The sequence below is a fragment of the Dromiciops gliroides genome, chromosome 3 (genome assembly GCF_019393635.1).
Source record: "Dromiciops gliroides isolate mDroGli1 chromosome 3, mDroGli1.pri, whole genome shotgun sequence".
NCBI classification, from domain to species: domain Eukaryota; kingdom Metazoa; phylum Chordata; class Mammalia; order Microbiotheria; family Microbiotheriidae; genus Dromiciops; species Dromiciops gliroides.
This window is the reverse complement of record NC_057863.1, coordinates 461,170,130-461,189,236: the sequence shown is the minus strand read 5'-3', so window position 1 is coordinate 461,189,236 and position 19,107 is coordinate 461,170,130. Positions and strand designations below refer to the sequence as shown.

At 36.1% G+C, this 19,107-nt stretch overlaps 1 protein-coding gene across 3 annotated transcripts in view; it reads left to right on the top strand.

Annotated features, from left to right (window-relative positions):
- GPD2 (glycerol-3-phosphate dehydrogenase 2) overlaps window positions 1-19,107 on the top strand; it is a 214,008-nt gene that overhangs the window by 150,960 nt on the left and 43,941 nt on the right. For all 3 annotated transcript variants that reach the window (XM_043991224.1, XM_043991226.1, XM_043991225.1), the window contains exon 9: window positions 6,097-6,290. In XM_043991224.1, coding sequence (XP_043847159.1) covers window positions 6,097-6,290 — 194 coding nt within the window. The remainder of the gene's footprint in view (window positions 1-6,096; window positions 6,291-19,107) is intronic.

Sequence of the window (19,107 nt, the reverse complement as noted above, 5' to 3'; positions counted from 1 at the left end):
GGGTCTGTGTCTCTCCTTGTTGCAGATTTTAACCACAGGGAACATCCACTGTAAAACTTGAGCATAATCTTACGAAATTATTTTTTCATTGTAAACAGATTTTTCTTTCTCAAAAAGGGTATGAGTTAAACAATTTAAAAGTTGATCTAGAGCATTTCCTAATGGCTTCTTAAATTTTAATATCGGTCATTAATACTTTTATCTTCCCTCTCTTCTTGTTAATTCAAAGCCCAGGACATATGTCTTCACTTACGTAGTTAGTGTGTTGCTTCTCTCCTGTTCCCAGTTATATTAGTGTATTGTTAACCATCACCTTCACCCTTTAAAATGCTTTTTACTGCCTTTAACAGTTTTAAAAGATTTTGTGGTTGTGTTTTTATAGTGATATTTAATACTCAAGCTACCAAATTTGGAATGTTCAGTTAATAATTATTTAGACCAAAAAAACCAGTACATTTTAAGAATATGACAATCTTAAGCAACTATCTACACAAACATATCCTAGATAAGGTTCTTGGTTTTATCATTGTTAATGAGTCAATATATATGCATCATTGAAAATGTGATGAGGTATTAACCCTTGCAACTCAATGAAATAGTTTCCCAAAATAATATGTATCCTTCCAGCTTGAAAAAGTTAATTCCCCATTTCATAGTGCCTGATATTCTCAGGGAGTATCTCTGTAGAATAATAAAGAATGTATACATATGTGTGTATACATATATAAAACGCACTCTCTAGATTCTTCTAAAATGAAAAAAAAATTTACTACTCAAATATGGAAAGTTTAATCATAAATCTAAAGGTGATGATAGCTAATATTTGTCATCAATTTACAATGCATTTAAATATAACATTTCAATTCAGATTCAGAACAATCCTGTGAGGTAGATATTATGGGTATTAGTATTCTCATTTTTGAGATGAGGATACTGAGGATCAAATGATTTACCAGTGGTGCTACAACTAGTCAGTGTCAGAGGCAGGATTCAAACTAAAGTTTTTTTCCTCACTTGAAATCCAACTATATCACACTGCTTTCCAGGTCATATGATTTAGTTATATCATGGGAATCAGAGGCATAAGAGAATTTAGATAGTGTCTACTTTTCATTTCCAAATGGAGAAAACTGACCCAAGAAAAGTTAAGTGACTTACCCAAGGCCACACAGGTAATAACTTAGCAGCTTCTTTGTATCTTCTCCAGTATGTTACAATGTTTTTTGTGTAGTAAGAAATCAATAAGTATTTACTGAGTGAATATTGACTGAGGCTCTATAGTAGATTGAGTGCTAGACTTGAGGCCACAGATTCAAGTTTGAATCTTGTCTCAGACACTTAACAACTGTGTGAATATGGACAAATCACTTAATCTTGGTTTCCGCATATGTATAATGGAGATGACAAAACCTTAATTGTTGTTGTTGAGTCTTTTTTAGTTGTGTCTGACTCTTTGTGACTCCATTTGGGGTTTTCTTGGCAAAGATTCTGGAGTGGTTTTCCATTGCTTTCTCCAGCTCATTTCACAGATGAGGAAACTGAGGCAATCAGTTTTAAGTGACTTGCCCATGATCACACAGCTAGTAAGTATCTGAGGCCAGATTTGAACTTAGAAAGATGTCTTCCTGACTTGAGGCTTGGCACTCTATACATTTTGCCACCTAGCTGCAATATGTTAAAGTACTATATAAATGTGAATTGTTTATAGTTATTCCCCATCATGCTTTTGATATATCATGTGTAAGCATAAGAAATTAAATGGGAATTGGGGGAAGTTTTGCAGGAGCCACAGATGATGTGAGAAGGCCAGCGGATGACATAGAAAAAGTTTAGAACCTCAGAAACGCATAAAATATGTATAGTGTTGTAAATATCAACCCAAATTTTACAACAAGGCACTGTAAACACTATAAAAGAAAAAGAAAAGATTCAAGCTTCTTCTCTGATACAAAGGGAAGGCTAAAATCCTATGTAGGTTTTTGCAGATTACTGGGGGGAGGGGGGAGAGGTGGGGGGGGACCATGCCTCTAACCCCCACGATATGGAAGGGATAACTGTATTATAGGATCGTTGATTCAGAGCTAGAAGGGCCCTTAAATTCCATCTAAACCCAACCCTTCATTTTACACATGAATTGAGACCCAGAAGTTGTGACTTGACCAGTGTCACACAGCTTATTAAGTGGCAAAGAGGTTTTAAATCTATGTATTCCTGCCTCTGGTGCTTTATTCACTATTACCTCTGTTGTTGTTTTTGATGGTGGTGGTGGTGGTGATGATTATGATGTTATTACTTAATGAATATTTTTGATATATTTACTCTGCTCCAGCTTTCTGATTATGTCTGCCATTAACCAAGTAGTCCATATATGACACATGATTGGACAGGGCCAGAGCTGTAATCTGCAGCTATAGAACAATAGAAGGCTGTCTGGTCCATGTAGAGAATGGGCTTATAACTATGATTGCCAAGTTCCAAACCACCAAACTTCTTCTTCTTCTTTTTTTTTTTAAGTGAGGCAATAGGGGTTAAGTGACTTGCCCAGGGTCACACAGCTAGTAAGTGTTAAGTGTCTGAGGCTGGATTTGAACTCAGGTCCTCCTGACTCCAGGGCCGGTGCTCTATCCACTGCGCCACCTAGCTGCCCCACCACCAAACTTCTTAAAATCAGCTCCTTCACAGTCGAAACCATGCCTGATATTGAAAAACCCCTTAATGCACTCAGATGTTCCCTTTCCCAAGAGTTTAAACAAATGTCGTTTAGAGCTAGAACCACCAACCAAATAGGCAAAAGTCTCCAAGTAGACTTTGATGCCTCTTGTCTAGTTCAGCTACTTTTCCTCCGTCTCCCTTGGAAAGATGCTTGTCAGTATCCTCAGCAAGGAGAGGAATTGTAGCAGGAATGTACTCCTACTGAGGGATATTGCTGACCACCAGCCATCTCACCAACCCAACTCAATGGAAGCCTTCAGGAAATGAAAAATGTCGTTTCAGATCGGAATACAGGCACAGAAGTTTTCAAATGGTTTTGGATCTGAAGCAAACATTTAAAAAAATTATAATAAGCAATAGTATTTTTATTTTAGTTTTCAACATTCATTTGTGTAAGATTTGGAGTTCCAGATTTTTCTCCCTCCCTCTCTTCCCTCCTCCCTCCCCAAGACAGAAAGCAATCTGATATAGGTTATATATGTACAATCATGTTAAACATAATTCCACATTAATCATGTTATGAAAAAAGAATCAGAACAAAAGGGAAAAACCACAAGAAAAAACAAACCAAAAAACCCAAAGTGAACATAGGATGTGAAACAAACATTTTGAGCAGCTAGATGGTGCAAGTGATTGGAGTGTTGGGCCAGGAGTCAGGAAGACCCAAGTTAAAATCCGGCCTCAGACACTCGCTAGCTTTGTGATTCTGGGCAAGTCACTTAAGCTCTATTTACCTCATTTTTCTTGTCTGTAAAATGGGGATAGTAGCACCTACCTCCTAGCATTCTTCTTCTTCTTCATCATCATCATCACCACCACCACCACCACCACCACCACCACCCTTAGTCTCCAGGGAACCATATCTATGAGCTTTCCATATGTAGTCAATGATGGGAACACCACATAGGCATAATGCTTAAGAAGGCCAGTGCAAAAAGTTTTTCCTTTTAGATTACCTCTGAATGAAAGTGAGATTTTAGCTATATTGGTCCAAACGTTTGAAACATGATTGCAAAATGTTCTGAATTTTTGTTAAAGAACAATGCTAGCTTTCCTTGAGTAACACAACAAAAAGGAAATTTGTTTGGTGTCTCTCAAGCTTTAAAAAAAGGCTTAATCTATCAAATACTAGGAACCCAGGACAGGTATTTCACAAGTCCAGCAGAGCCTTTCCAATACAGGGAAGACTGGGTGTGCCTTCCTTAACAAAAAAAAGAATAAGGTAAATAACAGGTTAATATGCCCAGAAGTAGCTAGGTGGTGTAGCAGTTAGAGCACTGGGTTTGGATTCAAAACCTGGGTTCAAAACTTGCCTCAGATATCACATAGCTGTATGACTCTGGGCAAGTTTTCTCATCTGTAAAATGAGCTTGAGAGACAGCAAGCATCTCATTTCCACCTCCTTTTTGTGATGTTATTTATGGAAATTCAGCTTCAGGTAATACCGGTAGCAAGTAACAGAGGTAACACTGGGCAAGTAACACTCTTCTTGACTCAGTTTCCTCAACTGTAAAATGGTAACAGAAATATCACCTTCCTCCCAGGGTTGTCATCAGGATTGAATAAGATAAAATTTGTGAAGCTGTTGGCACAGTGCCTGGTACATAGTAGGCATTTAGTGGATTCTTATTTCTTCCCTCTCTTTTTCCCTTCCTTTATTCCTTCCTCTTTTTTCTCTTTCCTTCCTTCCTAATTGGGTTCAAGTTCTGCTTCTGACATACATTCAAGTCCTATTCCCAAGTCACTTAGGCTTTAAGTGTCCAGACATTCTTTAAGATCTAAGGTGGATGAACAAGTGCAGACCTGCATTGGTAGGGTGTGTGTGTGTGTGTGTGTGTGTGTGTATTTTATATATATATATATATATATATATATATATATATATATATATATATATATATAATGTTGTTTTTTTACTAAAAGTTTCCTGCACCACAGAAATCAGTGGTCTAGACCTAAAGGGGTGGGGAGTTTTGTATATACTTTTATGTGTATATGTTGTTTTCCCTAATAGAAAGTACATTGCTTGAGAGCCAGACTTCTTTTTTGTTATGTTAATGTCTAGCCTAGTGCCTGACACATAGTAGTCATTTCATAAATGCTGATTAGTGGAATGATTGAATAAAAATACATTCGTTAAAAAATCTGTGTTTCCTGTAGGATGTTCTGGCTGGTGAGCATAATTTACCTTCACTTGGGCTTTCATTGCCCTTTCTTCTCATGTTTATTCCAGCATCAACTTAATTTTTAAAAAGGCATCCTCAAAATGCTTGCTCTGTGCACAGCACCGTACTAAATCAAGCTTTTTGGGATTTCTATAATAGTAGAAATCTCCTTTCTTATGAAACCACTTCTTTAAGTTATCCTGGTTTCATGGTAGTAATAGAAATCTACCTTAAGCTGTAAAGGGCACAGGTTATGTCCATGCCCAAAGGAGTGAAGAATTTCATTTCAGATCAGTTTCTGGAATATATTATAGCCTTTTTCTTGAATATACCCTGGAGACCTCTCACTAACAAGTATACCAAAAATCCCAATGAAAAACTTTTCATCATACTTTAGAGATTGCAGAGCTGTCTACCCCTAACTGACCTCTTTAAAATCATGGGCATTTAGCCTGAGCCAGCATGCTATATGGATGCTCCAGGTAGCAAACATGGGGATCAAAATAATTAAAAAGTGATGTAACAAATATTTCCTTTTGATAGACATTTTAAATGATTTTAGGAATATTCAGATATGTAGATATATACACATATACATTCATACATATATGCATACATACATATATACACACAAACATATGTAAAGTTGGTCATTTGAAAATATGACTTTCAAAGGATGAGTCTGCACCTCTCTCCGTGTGTGTGTGTGTGTGTGTGTGTGTGTGTGTGTGTGTGTGTGTGTGTGTGTGTGTGTGTGTGTAACATCTAGGGTGTAGAACACTCCATATAATGTTGGCCTTGGTTAATGGGTTATTTTATAAAAGTGGCTTTTTCCCCCTCTTTTTTCTTCTTTGTTATAAAGGATGACTCTCTGGGAGGAAAGGAGATATATTTGGAACTGAAGATGATACAAAAATAAAAGATAAAACTTTTGTCTTTTAATGTGACTTTTAAAATTTAACCTTCTTTGCTATTTGGGGACTATTGTCTACCATTGCCATTCCATTAAAATTCTCTGCCTGAATAAAGTACTTAAGCAGAAGTACCCATGGAATCCTTGTTAAGGGTTCTTCTTTTATAGGTTTTCAAGTAGAAAAGGAAAGTGAAAGCTGTCATTTGGATGCTTGAGAATGGTGGATGAAAATTGTCCTTTAGAGATGTGTATAACCAGTTTCTCTTATACCAGTTCAGAAATGAGTAACTCTTTTCTTTACTTCAGCCCAGAGAGTATGGGACTACTTGACCCTGCCACCAGTGATGGACGAGTTATTTTCTTCTTGCCCTGGCAAAAGATGACCATAGCTGGGACAACTGACAGCCCAACTGATATCACTTCACATCCTATTCCTTCGGAGGAAGATATTAACTTCATCTTGAATGAAGTACGCAACTACCTAAGTTGTGATGTTGAAGGTAATACTTGGCTTCCTTAAAGCTTCATCTCTTTTTAGTTTCTGGGAAAGTATACCATGTCCTTCCCCTGTCTTCTGATCTTCACACATACCCTTCCCAGTCCTGGGATTGTGAACTTTAGAAGGCTTTTGGAAGATGTTCATGTCATAGTGACCAGCTTACATGATAATATTTATTTGTTTTGTTTTGTTTTGTTTTGGTTTTGGTGGGGCAACGAGGGTTAAGTGACTTGCCCAAGGTCACACAGCTAGTAAGTGTCGAGTGTCTGAGGCTGGATTTGAACTCAGGTCCTCCTGAATCCAGAGCCAGTGCTTTATCCACTGTGCCACCTAGCTGCCCCTGGTTTTCTTGTCTCCCACCAGTTCTGCTTACTTTCTGTATTTTCTGGTATTTTTCAGTTAAAGGTGGTTATCATAATAGTTAGATGTATATTCTGAATTTCCTGTCACTTCTGAGCTGGAGTGAAGCTTTGAGTGTTATTTGTTTTGTATCCAGAGGTTCAGAAAAGGGAGAAAAGAATTTAGCAAATAAGCAGATAGAAAGAGATGTGATAGCTGAGGCTTTGGTTCTAAGAATCTTGCTAAGGGTTTAATAGCCCCTCTTTGTTGAGAAAGTGCAATATTCACTGGATTTAGCTAAGGATTCTGAGGCTGCCTTCTCTTGTTTAGTTAAAAAGTCCATTTTTTGATATTGTTCTTCCTAAAGGGTGTTTGCAGGTTTTTGTTTTTTGTTATTATTTTTTTAATCTGGTGTCAATTTGGTAACATTCCTTTGATATATTTGCCAGGTTTAACATTTTTCAATATCATACTAAACCATAGGCAAGTAGCAGTTTGTGTTGGTGGAGGGAGTTCTCTGTGCTGACAAAATCACAGATCCGTTGAGTATTACCACATGCCATCTCAATCTACTTTCCTACCAAACACCTGCTGTAATAGTGGTTTCTGTGAAGAATGATCTGTTCTATTCTTAGTACTTACAAGGTTATTTGACTATGGACAAGTCACTTAAGCTCTCTGGGCCCACTTTTTTTCACCACTAAAATTAGGAGATAATAATGTTGACAGTAATAATAATAATAATAATTCTAATAGCTGACATTTTTTAGGGCTTTCACTTTTGTAAGGTATTTTATATTTGATCTTCCCAGCAATCATGTGGGTAGGTCTTACTGTTATCTACATTTTATAGATGAGGAAACTGAGGGTCAGGAAAGTTAAGTAATTGCTAATAATCATACAGCTATTAAGTATCTGAAGCAGAATTTGAATCCAGGTTGCAAGTCCAGTATCCTATCTGCTATACTATGCTGCTTTCTACTCTACTTACCTTTTTATTGTGAAGAAAAGCCCTAGACCTTAAAATTTATATAAATGTGAGTTCTTATTATTTACCTCTTACTATTTTCCCTAATATATTTTCGCTTCAACATCTTAATGCGGAACAATATAAGCTTTTTCCCACTTATTGTTTGTTAGAGGGAGGGAAGTTTCTATTAGTTCTCTGGTTAATAATGTAGTCTGTGCTGGTGTCAAATTCAAATAAATATGGATACCAGTTACAGTATATTAACTTAGAAAACTACAAATTAACACTATGTTGTATTGTATTCTTATTTATTTTTTTAAAAACCCACAATTTTCAATTACATTTCAATTACTGGGGAATTTTGCCATAGGCCATGTGTTTGACACCTCTTCTTTATATATTATTTAAAGCAGCAGTTCTCAAACTTTTTGGTCTGAGGACCCCTTAAAATTATTGTGGACCCCAAAGAGCTTTTGTTTTATGTGGGTTACATCTATAATATTTGCCATACTGGAAATTAATACTCGTATATTTAAAAATAAAATTAATATGTTTATTTTTTATATTACCTGAAAAACAGTTTATTAATAGTTAGCCAAAGGTGGTATGTGCCTTTGATAGTACAGTAATATTATTGACCATGCTAACTGACTAGAGTTGTTCCCTATCCAGGCTTCTTTTATTTCGTTGTCTCTTGATCTTTTCTTTTTTTAAAATAGCATTTTATTTTTTTTCCAGTTACATGTAAAGATAATTTTCAACATTCCTCTTTATAAGATTTTGAGTTTCAAATTTTTCTCCCTCCTTTCCCTCTCCCTTCCCTAAGACGGCAAGCAATCTGATACAGGTGACATATGTACAATCACATTAAACATATTTCCACATTAGTCATGTGAAAGAAAAAACAGAACAAAATGGAAAAACCTTAAAAAAGAAAAAAAACCCCAAAAGTAAAAAAATAGTATGGTTCAATCTTCATTCAGATCCTACAGTTCTTTTTCTGGATCTGTAGAAGATTTTCCATCATGAGTCTTTTGGAATTGTCTTGGATCATTGTATTGTTGACAAGAGCTAAGTCTATCACAGCTGATCATCACACAATGTTGCTGTTATGGTATATAATGTTCTCCTAAATTTATGTTTAAAATAACAACTCATTACACTTTAATATAGGCATCATTTTTGTATTTAAAATAAAACAACCTAAATTTTCCAAAACAAAAAAAAGCAAGTGAGAAGAGTGGCATTGTTTTATATTTTTTTAAAAAAAATCTCTTTAGTGTCTGCCTTAATAGAAGACAGCTGGATTCTCATCTCTTCTTCTGCATTCAATCTGTTGCGATGTGTTGTTTTGGTTGAAATATATGAAGAAAACCCAGCCTCACACAGATAATGTAGTTGAAAAGGAGAGGAGTATTCTAATATGCAAATAACATATATGTATTATTAAGGAAATAGTTTTGACTTTGCACACTCCCTGAAAAGGTTTTGGGGGTCCTCAGTAGTCTTTGGACTATACTTTGAGAACTACTGATCATATTGGTGTTGAATTTGTGTGCTTGAAAAGCTGCTATAATCATAACAATAACAGTAACAATAATAGTAATTATTATATCATATTAAAATATATAATAGAATATATAATAATAAAATATATAATTAATTCACATATAATATAACTACTACTACTACTACCATGAGCATAATAATAAATAGAAATAATAATATTAACCATAACTATCATTTATACAGCACTTACTATGTGCCAGGACACATAGCTGTGCAGGGAAGCTAGGTGGCACAGTGGATAGAGCACTGGTCCTGGAGTAGAGGGACCTGAATTCAAATCTCACCTTAGAAACTTATTAGCTGTGTGACCTGGAGACCTGTGTGACTCCAATTGCCATAAATATCCAGGGCTATCTCCAGTTATTCTGATTTATATATATATATATATTTATATATATGTATATATACACATATATATACATATATATGTGTGTGTGTGCATATGTATATATGTATATATGTATGTATGTATGTGTAGGATGTGACCTTGTACAGTCCTCCCTCACTTAAATCCAATTCAATACAAGTCATGATATGACCCCGATGTCATGGTCCTCTTTGAGAACTAAGGACAACCAACAACTATGCACCAGCCACTCTGCTAATGCTTTAGAAATATTATCTCATTTAATCCTTATAACAATTGAGGCAACCAGAGGCTAAGTGATTTGCCTAGGGTAACACAGCCTGTAAGTACCTGAGGCTGGATTTGAACTCAGTTATTCCTGACTCTAGGCCCAGGGATGCTCTATTCTTTACCACCTACCTGCCCCTGCTATGATAATGTGTTCATTAGGTAAACATAAATGGAAACAGAATCATATGGGTCTTTGAGTGTTTATATATGTATACAGAGCCACATATTTATATACAAAAAATAAATGGATCCTAGTATCATAGACTTAAAGCTGGAAGAGGGCTCAAAGGTCATTTTACCTAACCCCTGATTTTACTGATGAGGAAACTGGGGACAAAGAAGAGATAAGACTTACCCTAGACCAAATAAGTAGTAGTAGACCTAGGTTTGATCCCAAATTCTCTGATTACTGAGCAACTATTCTTTACCTTGAAGCTTGAAATATATCACTTATATATCAAGTGTGGATTAAGTCCATTAGGAACCCCCCCCCCAAATACTGAATTATTTAGTAGAAAAATATTCCAGTGCCTTCAAAAATGAAAGGATTACTTAATTTAGAAGGGCTTCAATTTATTTTGCTGGAATTTTATAATATGAAAAATCTTGTTAAAGGTTGGCACATATATATAAAATTATATTGAAATAAATTACCACTTTGAAGAGGTCTTTTGAGAAGGCAAGTGGTATTATAGTTAAGTAGATTGGTTAGAAAAAGTGGGTTTCTATCTGAACCCAGATATTTAGGAATCTAAAACTTCTGTAGTTAAGAAAGAAATTAACTTGGAAGCAGGAATTTATGCTGCCCATTTCTGGTTCCTTAGCGTTCATATGTGGTAACTATCAGGAGTGGGAGTAGTAGGGTTGCTTTATTCCATTGCTAAGAGTCTGGGCAAAACATGATGACATATAGGTCCCAAAGGAAGAGAGCTTACTGGATTCCAAATTAGAGGAGGCAGTGTTTAGCACAACTTGATTTACATATGATAAATAAATACAGTAAATACAATAAAAATACAGTAAGGGTAAGAATAAGACTGACAACATATTTATATATGTACAAAGTTAAAAAAACAACAACAACCCAACACCCTTCTTCCCAACAATTCTGTGATGTAGGTAGTGCCAATGAGCAGCTGGTATTAAGTCCTCCATATTGATACCACCTGCAAATAAATGAAGTATGATCACAGCTTTGGTTGGCCTTCGTGGTTAACCCCACTTTGAGAGCTTTTTGGTAGTAGTGGAACAGTTAAAAGTAATGGACAGCTATGATCAAGTTTGATTTTAAGAAAAGTGGTTGAAATTGTTAACTGAGCATGGCTAGTCAGGTCTTCAACTTCTGGGTCTGAAAACATCTGTAGATCAGCTTTCCAGGTGGGAAGCACCTGTGATAAAAGTGTTAGATATATCTTAGCATCCTGAGAGGCCCCCTTCCTACACTCCCTCTCTCTTGCTCTCTTCTTATCACTGTTTATCATATCTTGGTTTAGGTAGCCTTTTAAAAAAAAAAAATCAAAGATCCTTAGGAACTTTTCATCCAGCCCTCTAACACATCAAAGACACTATGGTGGGGCATGACATCGACTCTAGCTGGGAATAAGAATTAGCGACAGTGTAGTTTCATTTAATTTCTAAGGATCTTCTTGCCTAAGAATTTTCACACCAGAACAAATTCTAAGTAGATCAACAATCTAATTATGACTCAGTAAACAAAATGAGGGGACCACAATGGGGAGGAATGTTGTGTCTTTTAAAACTGTGGAGAGGGGGAGAATACTTAACCATCTTCAAAGAAAAAAATGTATAAATTCTATCGTATAAAATTTGCAAAACAAAACGCATTTAGAACAAGTAAGGAAATTCACTGGGGAAAAAGTCTTTACAATAAACATTTCTGACAAAAATCATATCTGAAGCCTATAATGACATGACAAAAATTTATCAGAATAAGATCTCTCAGAGTCGAAGATTCTTTACTTGGAGTCCACAGATCCCTAAAGAGTTTGTTTATAGATTTGGGTGGGGAGGGTCTGTGGGATGGGTAAAAAACACATATTTATTTTCACTAATCTGTATCTGAAATTTAGCATTCTTTTTCAATTATTGAAAAATATTTTTCTAAGGAGGGGTCCTTATGATACACCAGACTGCCACAGATGTCCATGATATAAACACAAACATTAAGAACTACTGTTCTAAGTGGTCAAAGGACATAAAAATGCAGGTCTTGCAAAAAGAAACTCATATTATCAATGAACATGTGAAAAATTCAAATTAATAATCAGATAAATGAAAATGAATACATCCCTTAGAAACACATCAAATTGGCATAAATAATTGGAGATGATATTTGGTGCCATTGTGTTGCTGAAAAAAAATCACATGCTAATACATTGCTGGTGGAACTGTGAATTAGTTCAATTTTTTTTTGAAAGATAATTTGGAATTATATAATAAAAATTATTGGAAAATTTATGACCATTGATTTAATAATCCCACTACTAAGATTCCATTGGTGGTTATACAAAGGAAAGATATACTAAAAAAAATTTCCCAGAAAACTATACTTAATAATAAAAACAAAAATTAAAAAACCCACAAAAACCAAACCTGTGAAATCAAACCATTCTTATCATTTGGGGAGTGACAGAAAAAATTTGGTTTATTAATGTACTGGAATATCATTCTGTCATTATAAAAATGAATATGAACAATTTAAAGGAATGGAGGACTTGGATAGAGGTGACAAGGCAGCTGGGTGGCACAGTGTATAAAGTTCCAGGCTTGGAGTTAGGAATACTCATCTCCCTGATTTTAAATCTGGCCTCAGATACTTATTACCTGTGTGACCTTGGGCAAATCACTTATCCCCATTTGCATCACTTCCTTATCTGTTAAAATGAGGTAGAGAAGGAACTGGCAAATCATTCTAGTATTTTTGCCAAGAAAATCCCATATAGGGTCATGAGGAGTTAGACATGAACAGCAACAAAATGGGGGTGACACAGATGGAAGAAAGCAGAACCAATAGAACAATATACATTTTGAATACCAGTATATTACTAAGGAAAGTAATAATGACAACTAGAACAAAAATCTACTTAAATACCCAGAAAAGTTTATAAGTCATGGATACTTTCAAAAAGGACATTATTTTTACTACCTTGTTAAAGTTATACTATGCATTTTTGTTGTGGGTTTTTTTTTCTTTAACTTTCTCACCAATCACTTTTTATAACATTTCCCCCTGCCCATATATTTGTTGATGGGAGCATAAGATTTATTTTGGGGAAAATATCAAAATAATGCTAAAAATAAGAGTAGTAGCTTGCAAGGATGGGCAATATCTTTTTCCCATTAGCAATGAAACATGGTATTAAGATTCATATTTTTCTAAAGGAATTTTATTGGTCCCTGAAAGAATCATCTTTTTGAAGCTTAGGTAAAGTTTTTTTTTTTAATAGAAGCCTTGAATTTCATCCTCCAGTCAGTCAATTGACTCGTTTCTGTTTCATCTATATGTTTTCATATTTGAGTTGCTAATAATGTGCTAGGCGCTATACCAAATACATTTCTCACTGGTGTTATATGGGTCTGTGATGTGTATGCTTGTCAGGTAGGGACTGGATTGAGTTCATCCATTCATTTCACAGAACCTCCTAAGCAGCTGGGGAATGGCAATGACCTTTGCTCTCAACTGACCTGATTTAGATTTGAACTGTTAACCTAGAAGAGGTTCCACATCCCGTAACTACTCCCTTGGGCCAACTAGTCTCCCCTACAGATTAAAAAAAATGATTGGTTAAGAGCACGGTTTGAAATATTTTGAAAATAGTTCTCATTCATCAGAAGTGAAATCAAGTCATTTAAAAAAGAATTTATTAAATGAATGAATAAATAAAATTCTCAGAACAGTTTCCGAGCCTCCCCAAATGGCTATAATGCTTAAAGAAGGGGAAAAAAAAAAACAACTGTCAAATCTTCACACTCTGTGCTGTTCATCTGCTGCAAAATGCGTCAGAATAATTCCGAAAAGCATTTTGCCTGTTGGGAATAAGATCATGTCTTCTTTTGCAATTTAGAAAGCTTTCCATTCACAGGCTGAAATTTCTAGATTACTTGTTTGTTCTTTCCTGAAATGGGAAATTGATAGTTCTGTTCTTTGTATTGAGTTAAGAAGAAAAATAATCTCAAGAAAAAATGTATCATTAAGTCTGTAGTAAAGAGGTTAATAAAATGGATGTGGTGGCCAGCCTAAACTATGACTTAGAGGAATTAAGGGAGACAGAATATTTGCAGGCTCTTTCACCCAAGTAGTTTTTTTTTTCCCCCAAGTGCTTCTGAAGGCAGTTCCACTAGTTATACACAGGTTTTCACATGTGCAATTAGTAGTGTTTATAGATGGCCTGTTATTCAATTAACAACGAAGCTGGCCATATCACCTCACTGCAGACCTGCTTTTTAACTGCCAGAGACGGCACCAGGGTTATCAACTTACACACAGGCTTGGATGTGTTCCAGCTGTTTAATTATCGTGTCACACGCTTTGCTTTTCCTAGTTTCATTAGTTTATAAATGTAATATGGTATCTTATTTCTGTGATTAACACTTCATTTCAGCAGGTTAAACATGCTGCTAGAGAAGTATTGATTTCTGACACTTCTCTCCCCTCCCCCTTCCCCCACCCCCTTGTTCATTTAGATATTTGCACTGATTTTTTTTTTTAGTAGCAAACACAGGAAAGCAAAAAAACATACTCACAAATAGCACAAGATGAAACAGAGCTATTCATTTTTCTTAGCCTAAATGTTGTATGTTATTTTCTACTGCAAGCTTTAACCGAAAATACAATGGATATACCTGCAAGTTTAGAAGGAATGATAATAATTGTAATTGAAAAACTATGTTCCTTTTTTTTTTTAAATGAAAAAGTTTACTATTCAGCCTCAGTGTTTAGTCACTTTGGCTTTTGGTATTTTACATTTAATAAGGTGCAGGTAAGATGTTTGTATTGTAAGCCATTAGAAAATAAGTCAGGTGGGTACCTGTTATAGATGAAAAATTAATTTTCTAATTTTGCCTTTACTAAATTTGCCATGAACTCATATCAGGCTGTAAATTCACTGAGAGGGTATTGTAGGTTGCTTTTAGCATCTATGGAATTGGCTCTTTTAAAAAAAAACCTCAATTCAATACCATATCAGCTAATGATGATTTTTTTTCCCCCTCATTGCTTTGACTCCAATTTATCTTCCTTAATTTTTCTTACAAAGTTTCTGTTAATGGAGCATTTATGAATAGAGAATGCCTCCATTATATAAATATACAGCCATTGCAAACCTCATATAAAGTTCACTAGAGCCCTGACATTTATTTCTTCTCTTGCCACATAAGCCCAGTTTCTCTTAGGTTTTTGATGGTAGAGGATGCTGTGGCAGAATGTAGAGAATACTTTGAATTTCTTGGAGACTAACTGGATACTTAGGGGATGTGGCATTCTGCTTGGTGCAAGGTCTTGCAAGTTTGTGAAGATTTAGGGAATAAATTGGTAAAGTTGGTGTTTTAATTAGTGCTACCAAAGACTTTATCATGCAGACAGTGTTAAATAGCTATTTCTTTTTTTGTTTTGTTTGTTTGTTTTTTGTTTTGCTTTTAGTGAGGCAATTGGGGTTAAGTGACTTGCCCAGGGTCACACAGCTGGTAAGTGTTAAGTGTCTGAGGCTGGATTTGAACTCAGGTACTCCTGACTCCAGGGCCAGTGCTCTATCCACTGTGCCACTTAGCTGCCCCTAAATATCTATTTCAAACGAACAAACAAAAACAAACTTCTTTAGGTTTCTGGTTTGAGTGACAATTTGAGAAAACAAAATCACTCTTTTTGAGGCTCTGGGTTGTGTTGCTATAATAATAGTAATAAATAGTAACAGCTAGAATTATATATAATGTTTTAAGATTTTCAAGGCACATTACAAATATCTCATTTGATAGTCATAACAATCATGGAAGATAGGTGCTATTTTTATCCCTTCTTTATAGATGAAGAAATTGAGGCAGATGGAGATTAAATGATTCACTTAGGTCACATAGCCAGTAATTGTATGAGGGAGAATTTGAATTCTGATCTTCCTGAATCCAGCACTCTATCCACTATGCCACCTAGCCTTCTCATTAGGTAGCTGTCTACTTGGGATTACAGATGTACATCTGGAAGGAACCACAGAGGCCATTTAATTCACCTCCCTCACTTCAGAAATAAGGAAATAGGCTACATGATTTTCCCAAGGTCACACATGTCATAAGAGTTAAGGAAATTTGAACCTAGGACCTTTGACTCTGGAACCTATACTCTCATTGAAGATCCCCATCTGTTGCTTAGTGAATCTTGCTCTAGACCATTTATTTTATTAGGTCCTTGGGAAGGGGAATGCTAGATTCTATAGATTGTCTTCATCACTTCCATATTATAAATGAAGAAGAAACTGAGGTTCAGAGAGGTCAAATGACTTGGCTAAAGTGTCAGAGGCAGTATTTGAACCAAGATCATTTCTGACTCCCAATTGCAACATTCTCTACACTGTCTCTCCCAGACTAATATCTTCCTTTGGCTTAAGGGACATCCAGGCAGAAAATGAGGCTGAAGCAGGACAAATCACTCACTAGTCAACATTCCTTTGGCAAATATTTATTGATTTCTTACTTGGTCTAAGGCACCATGCCAGCAACTGTGGAAAATACAAAGAAGCATCCTATTGGGCAAGTCTCTTCAAACATCTGGGCCTCAGTTTCCCTCTCTTTAAGAGCAACATCAGGCGAATGATACAAAAATTTTTCCTTCTTAGAGACCTCCATGGAGGGGCTGCCCTCTTTCAACATAGGGACTAATTTAGGACTCTTCATCACCCCCATCCAGTGACCTAGAATTACCACCAAGTCAGCTAGGGCATCTCTTTTTTCCCCAAATAGATATGCATCTTATCATTATTTAACAACAGTTTCACCTACCCTATGCTATTAGAAAGTAAGGTGTCTCCCAATAATATGGCTCCTTAGTCTCCCAAGCCCTTTCTGTAAAGGAGTTATCCAAACCATCCGAGAGAAATTGAAGTCTGCTTGGTGGGGGGGACCTGAGCTCCCCCCAACCAATCAATGGGCATTTTTTAAATGCATACTAGGTGCAAAACATTGGGAATAGAAAGCAAGACAAAAGACAGTCCCTAATCCCAAGGAGCTCACATTCTAATGGAGGGGGGCAACTTAAAAAATTATGTGAAAAACACAAGATACAGAATACAAACAAGAGTCTATACAAACCATACACACACACACACACACACACATATATATGAAGAGGGGAGAAAGAGAGAGAAAGAATGAATGAGAATTAATAAAAGGAAGCACTAGCACCATCAGTAATCAGGAAACGCTTCTCATAGAATATGGGATTTTAGCTGTGATTTTTAAGCCAAGGAAGCCAAGAAGCAGAGATGAGGAGGAAAAGCAACCCATACATGGGACACAGCCAATGAAAATGTCCAGAATTGTGCAGTGGATTGTCTTGTTCGAGGAATAGCCAGAAGGACAGTGTCAATGGCTAGCCAAATCCATAGGTGAGAGCAAGATTGATAAGGTTTATAAAAGCACTTTCCTTATAACAATCTTATGCATTATTATAATATATCCATTTTACAAATCATTATCTCCATTTTACGAATGAGAAAATAGGTTGTGAGAGGTGAATGATTGCCTGTTATTATATAATTAACAGATGCCATGCCTCTGACACAGGCTGGCTGTGTGACCCTCTTGTGGTCCCAGTCCCTCAGTGCCCCAGTTAGCTCTCTTAAGACCATAACTGGCATAGCAGTAGCTAGGCTGCATCATTAGGAGTTTGTTCCCCACAGCTTCCCCACATCAATTAAATTACAGATCTAGATGACTCTATGTAGCTCTCTAAACCTCCCCCGCCCCACCCCCCCAAAAAAAATTAGAAACAGATTCTGAACCCAGGTCTCCTGGCTCCAAGTTTAGCACTATTTTCACATTTGTGAAGTGATAATGCAGTTGAACATTTGTTTGCAAAGCACAATGGATCCTCCCAATTCCTTTAAGGTAGTTGCCTCAGATGATCATTATTCCCATAATGCCAATAAAAAGAGTTTTATAGACGTTAAGTGACCTGCCCTTGGTCACACAGCTAGTTAGTTTCACAGGCAGGATTTGAAGTTGGATCTTCTTGATTCCAAGTCCAGCAATCTGATTAGTTCTCCATAAGTACTTTTCTATCCCTAGGAGTTCATGATGGTAGTGGAGGAATCTAAGATCTAAGAAGACTAGAAGGGTAGGAGATAGGCAGCGATGAATTTGTTATGATCTGCATTGTTAAGAGTTCCCACGGATCCATTGGAGCACTGGAATCTGCAGTTAATGGTCTTAGATACTTGTGGTTAGATTTGCTTCTAAGCAAAGTTCTATCTGTTAAAACCATTTCCCAGATAACTCTTTAGTAGGAAGCCTTGGACTCATGTATATGTATGGCATTGGCTTGAGCCTTCAGATGTGACTGAAGACTTCTCTCTAAACCCGCAACAGAAACTGCAGCCAATTAAGATGAAGTACCCTATAGGCTACTTTATATTTTAAGTATTTAATTTTGATATTTTCCTTAACTTGGCATGCAAACGTTCTTTATTTTATAAATAAATTCAGTCTCAACACTGTGTTAATATAATTGAAGTGGCACTAAGAACTCAATTCAGTTGAGTTAAAATTCTACCAGCAGCATGCAGCCTGCGATTGTAAACCCAGAGTATTTTGTCAAATGTTTTAGAAGTGTGACTTCTGTGCCGTTGATTAAATAAGGTGATAATAAAAGGAATGATAACAGCCACATGTTTATGCAGCACTTAAAGGTTTGTAAAGCCCTTTCCATCATTATTTCACCCTGTGAGGGAAATCCTATAGTTATTTTATCCCCATTTTAGAGATGAGGAAACTGAGGCTGAGGGAGGTTAAGCAATTTGCCCACATAGCTATCACCTGCTATAGGCAGGATTCGAGGCGAAGTCTTTCTAAATCTCTGCCAAACCCAGAACTCTTCCACGAGGATATGCAATGCCTGGGAAGTGACTTAGGAGAGTGGAGGAACTAGGAACAGAACATCACCTTTGGAAATTTATGCTGATCTTCACTCATTTAGCAACAGTGTTTCTCATCATGGTGAATATCAACAGGCTTTTTTTAACCAGAGTTCCATTGAATTGGTTAAGAGGGGGAAAAAAGATAGTGTGTGTGTGTGTATGT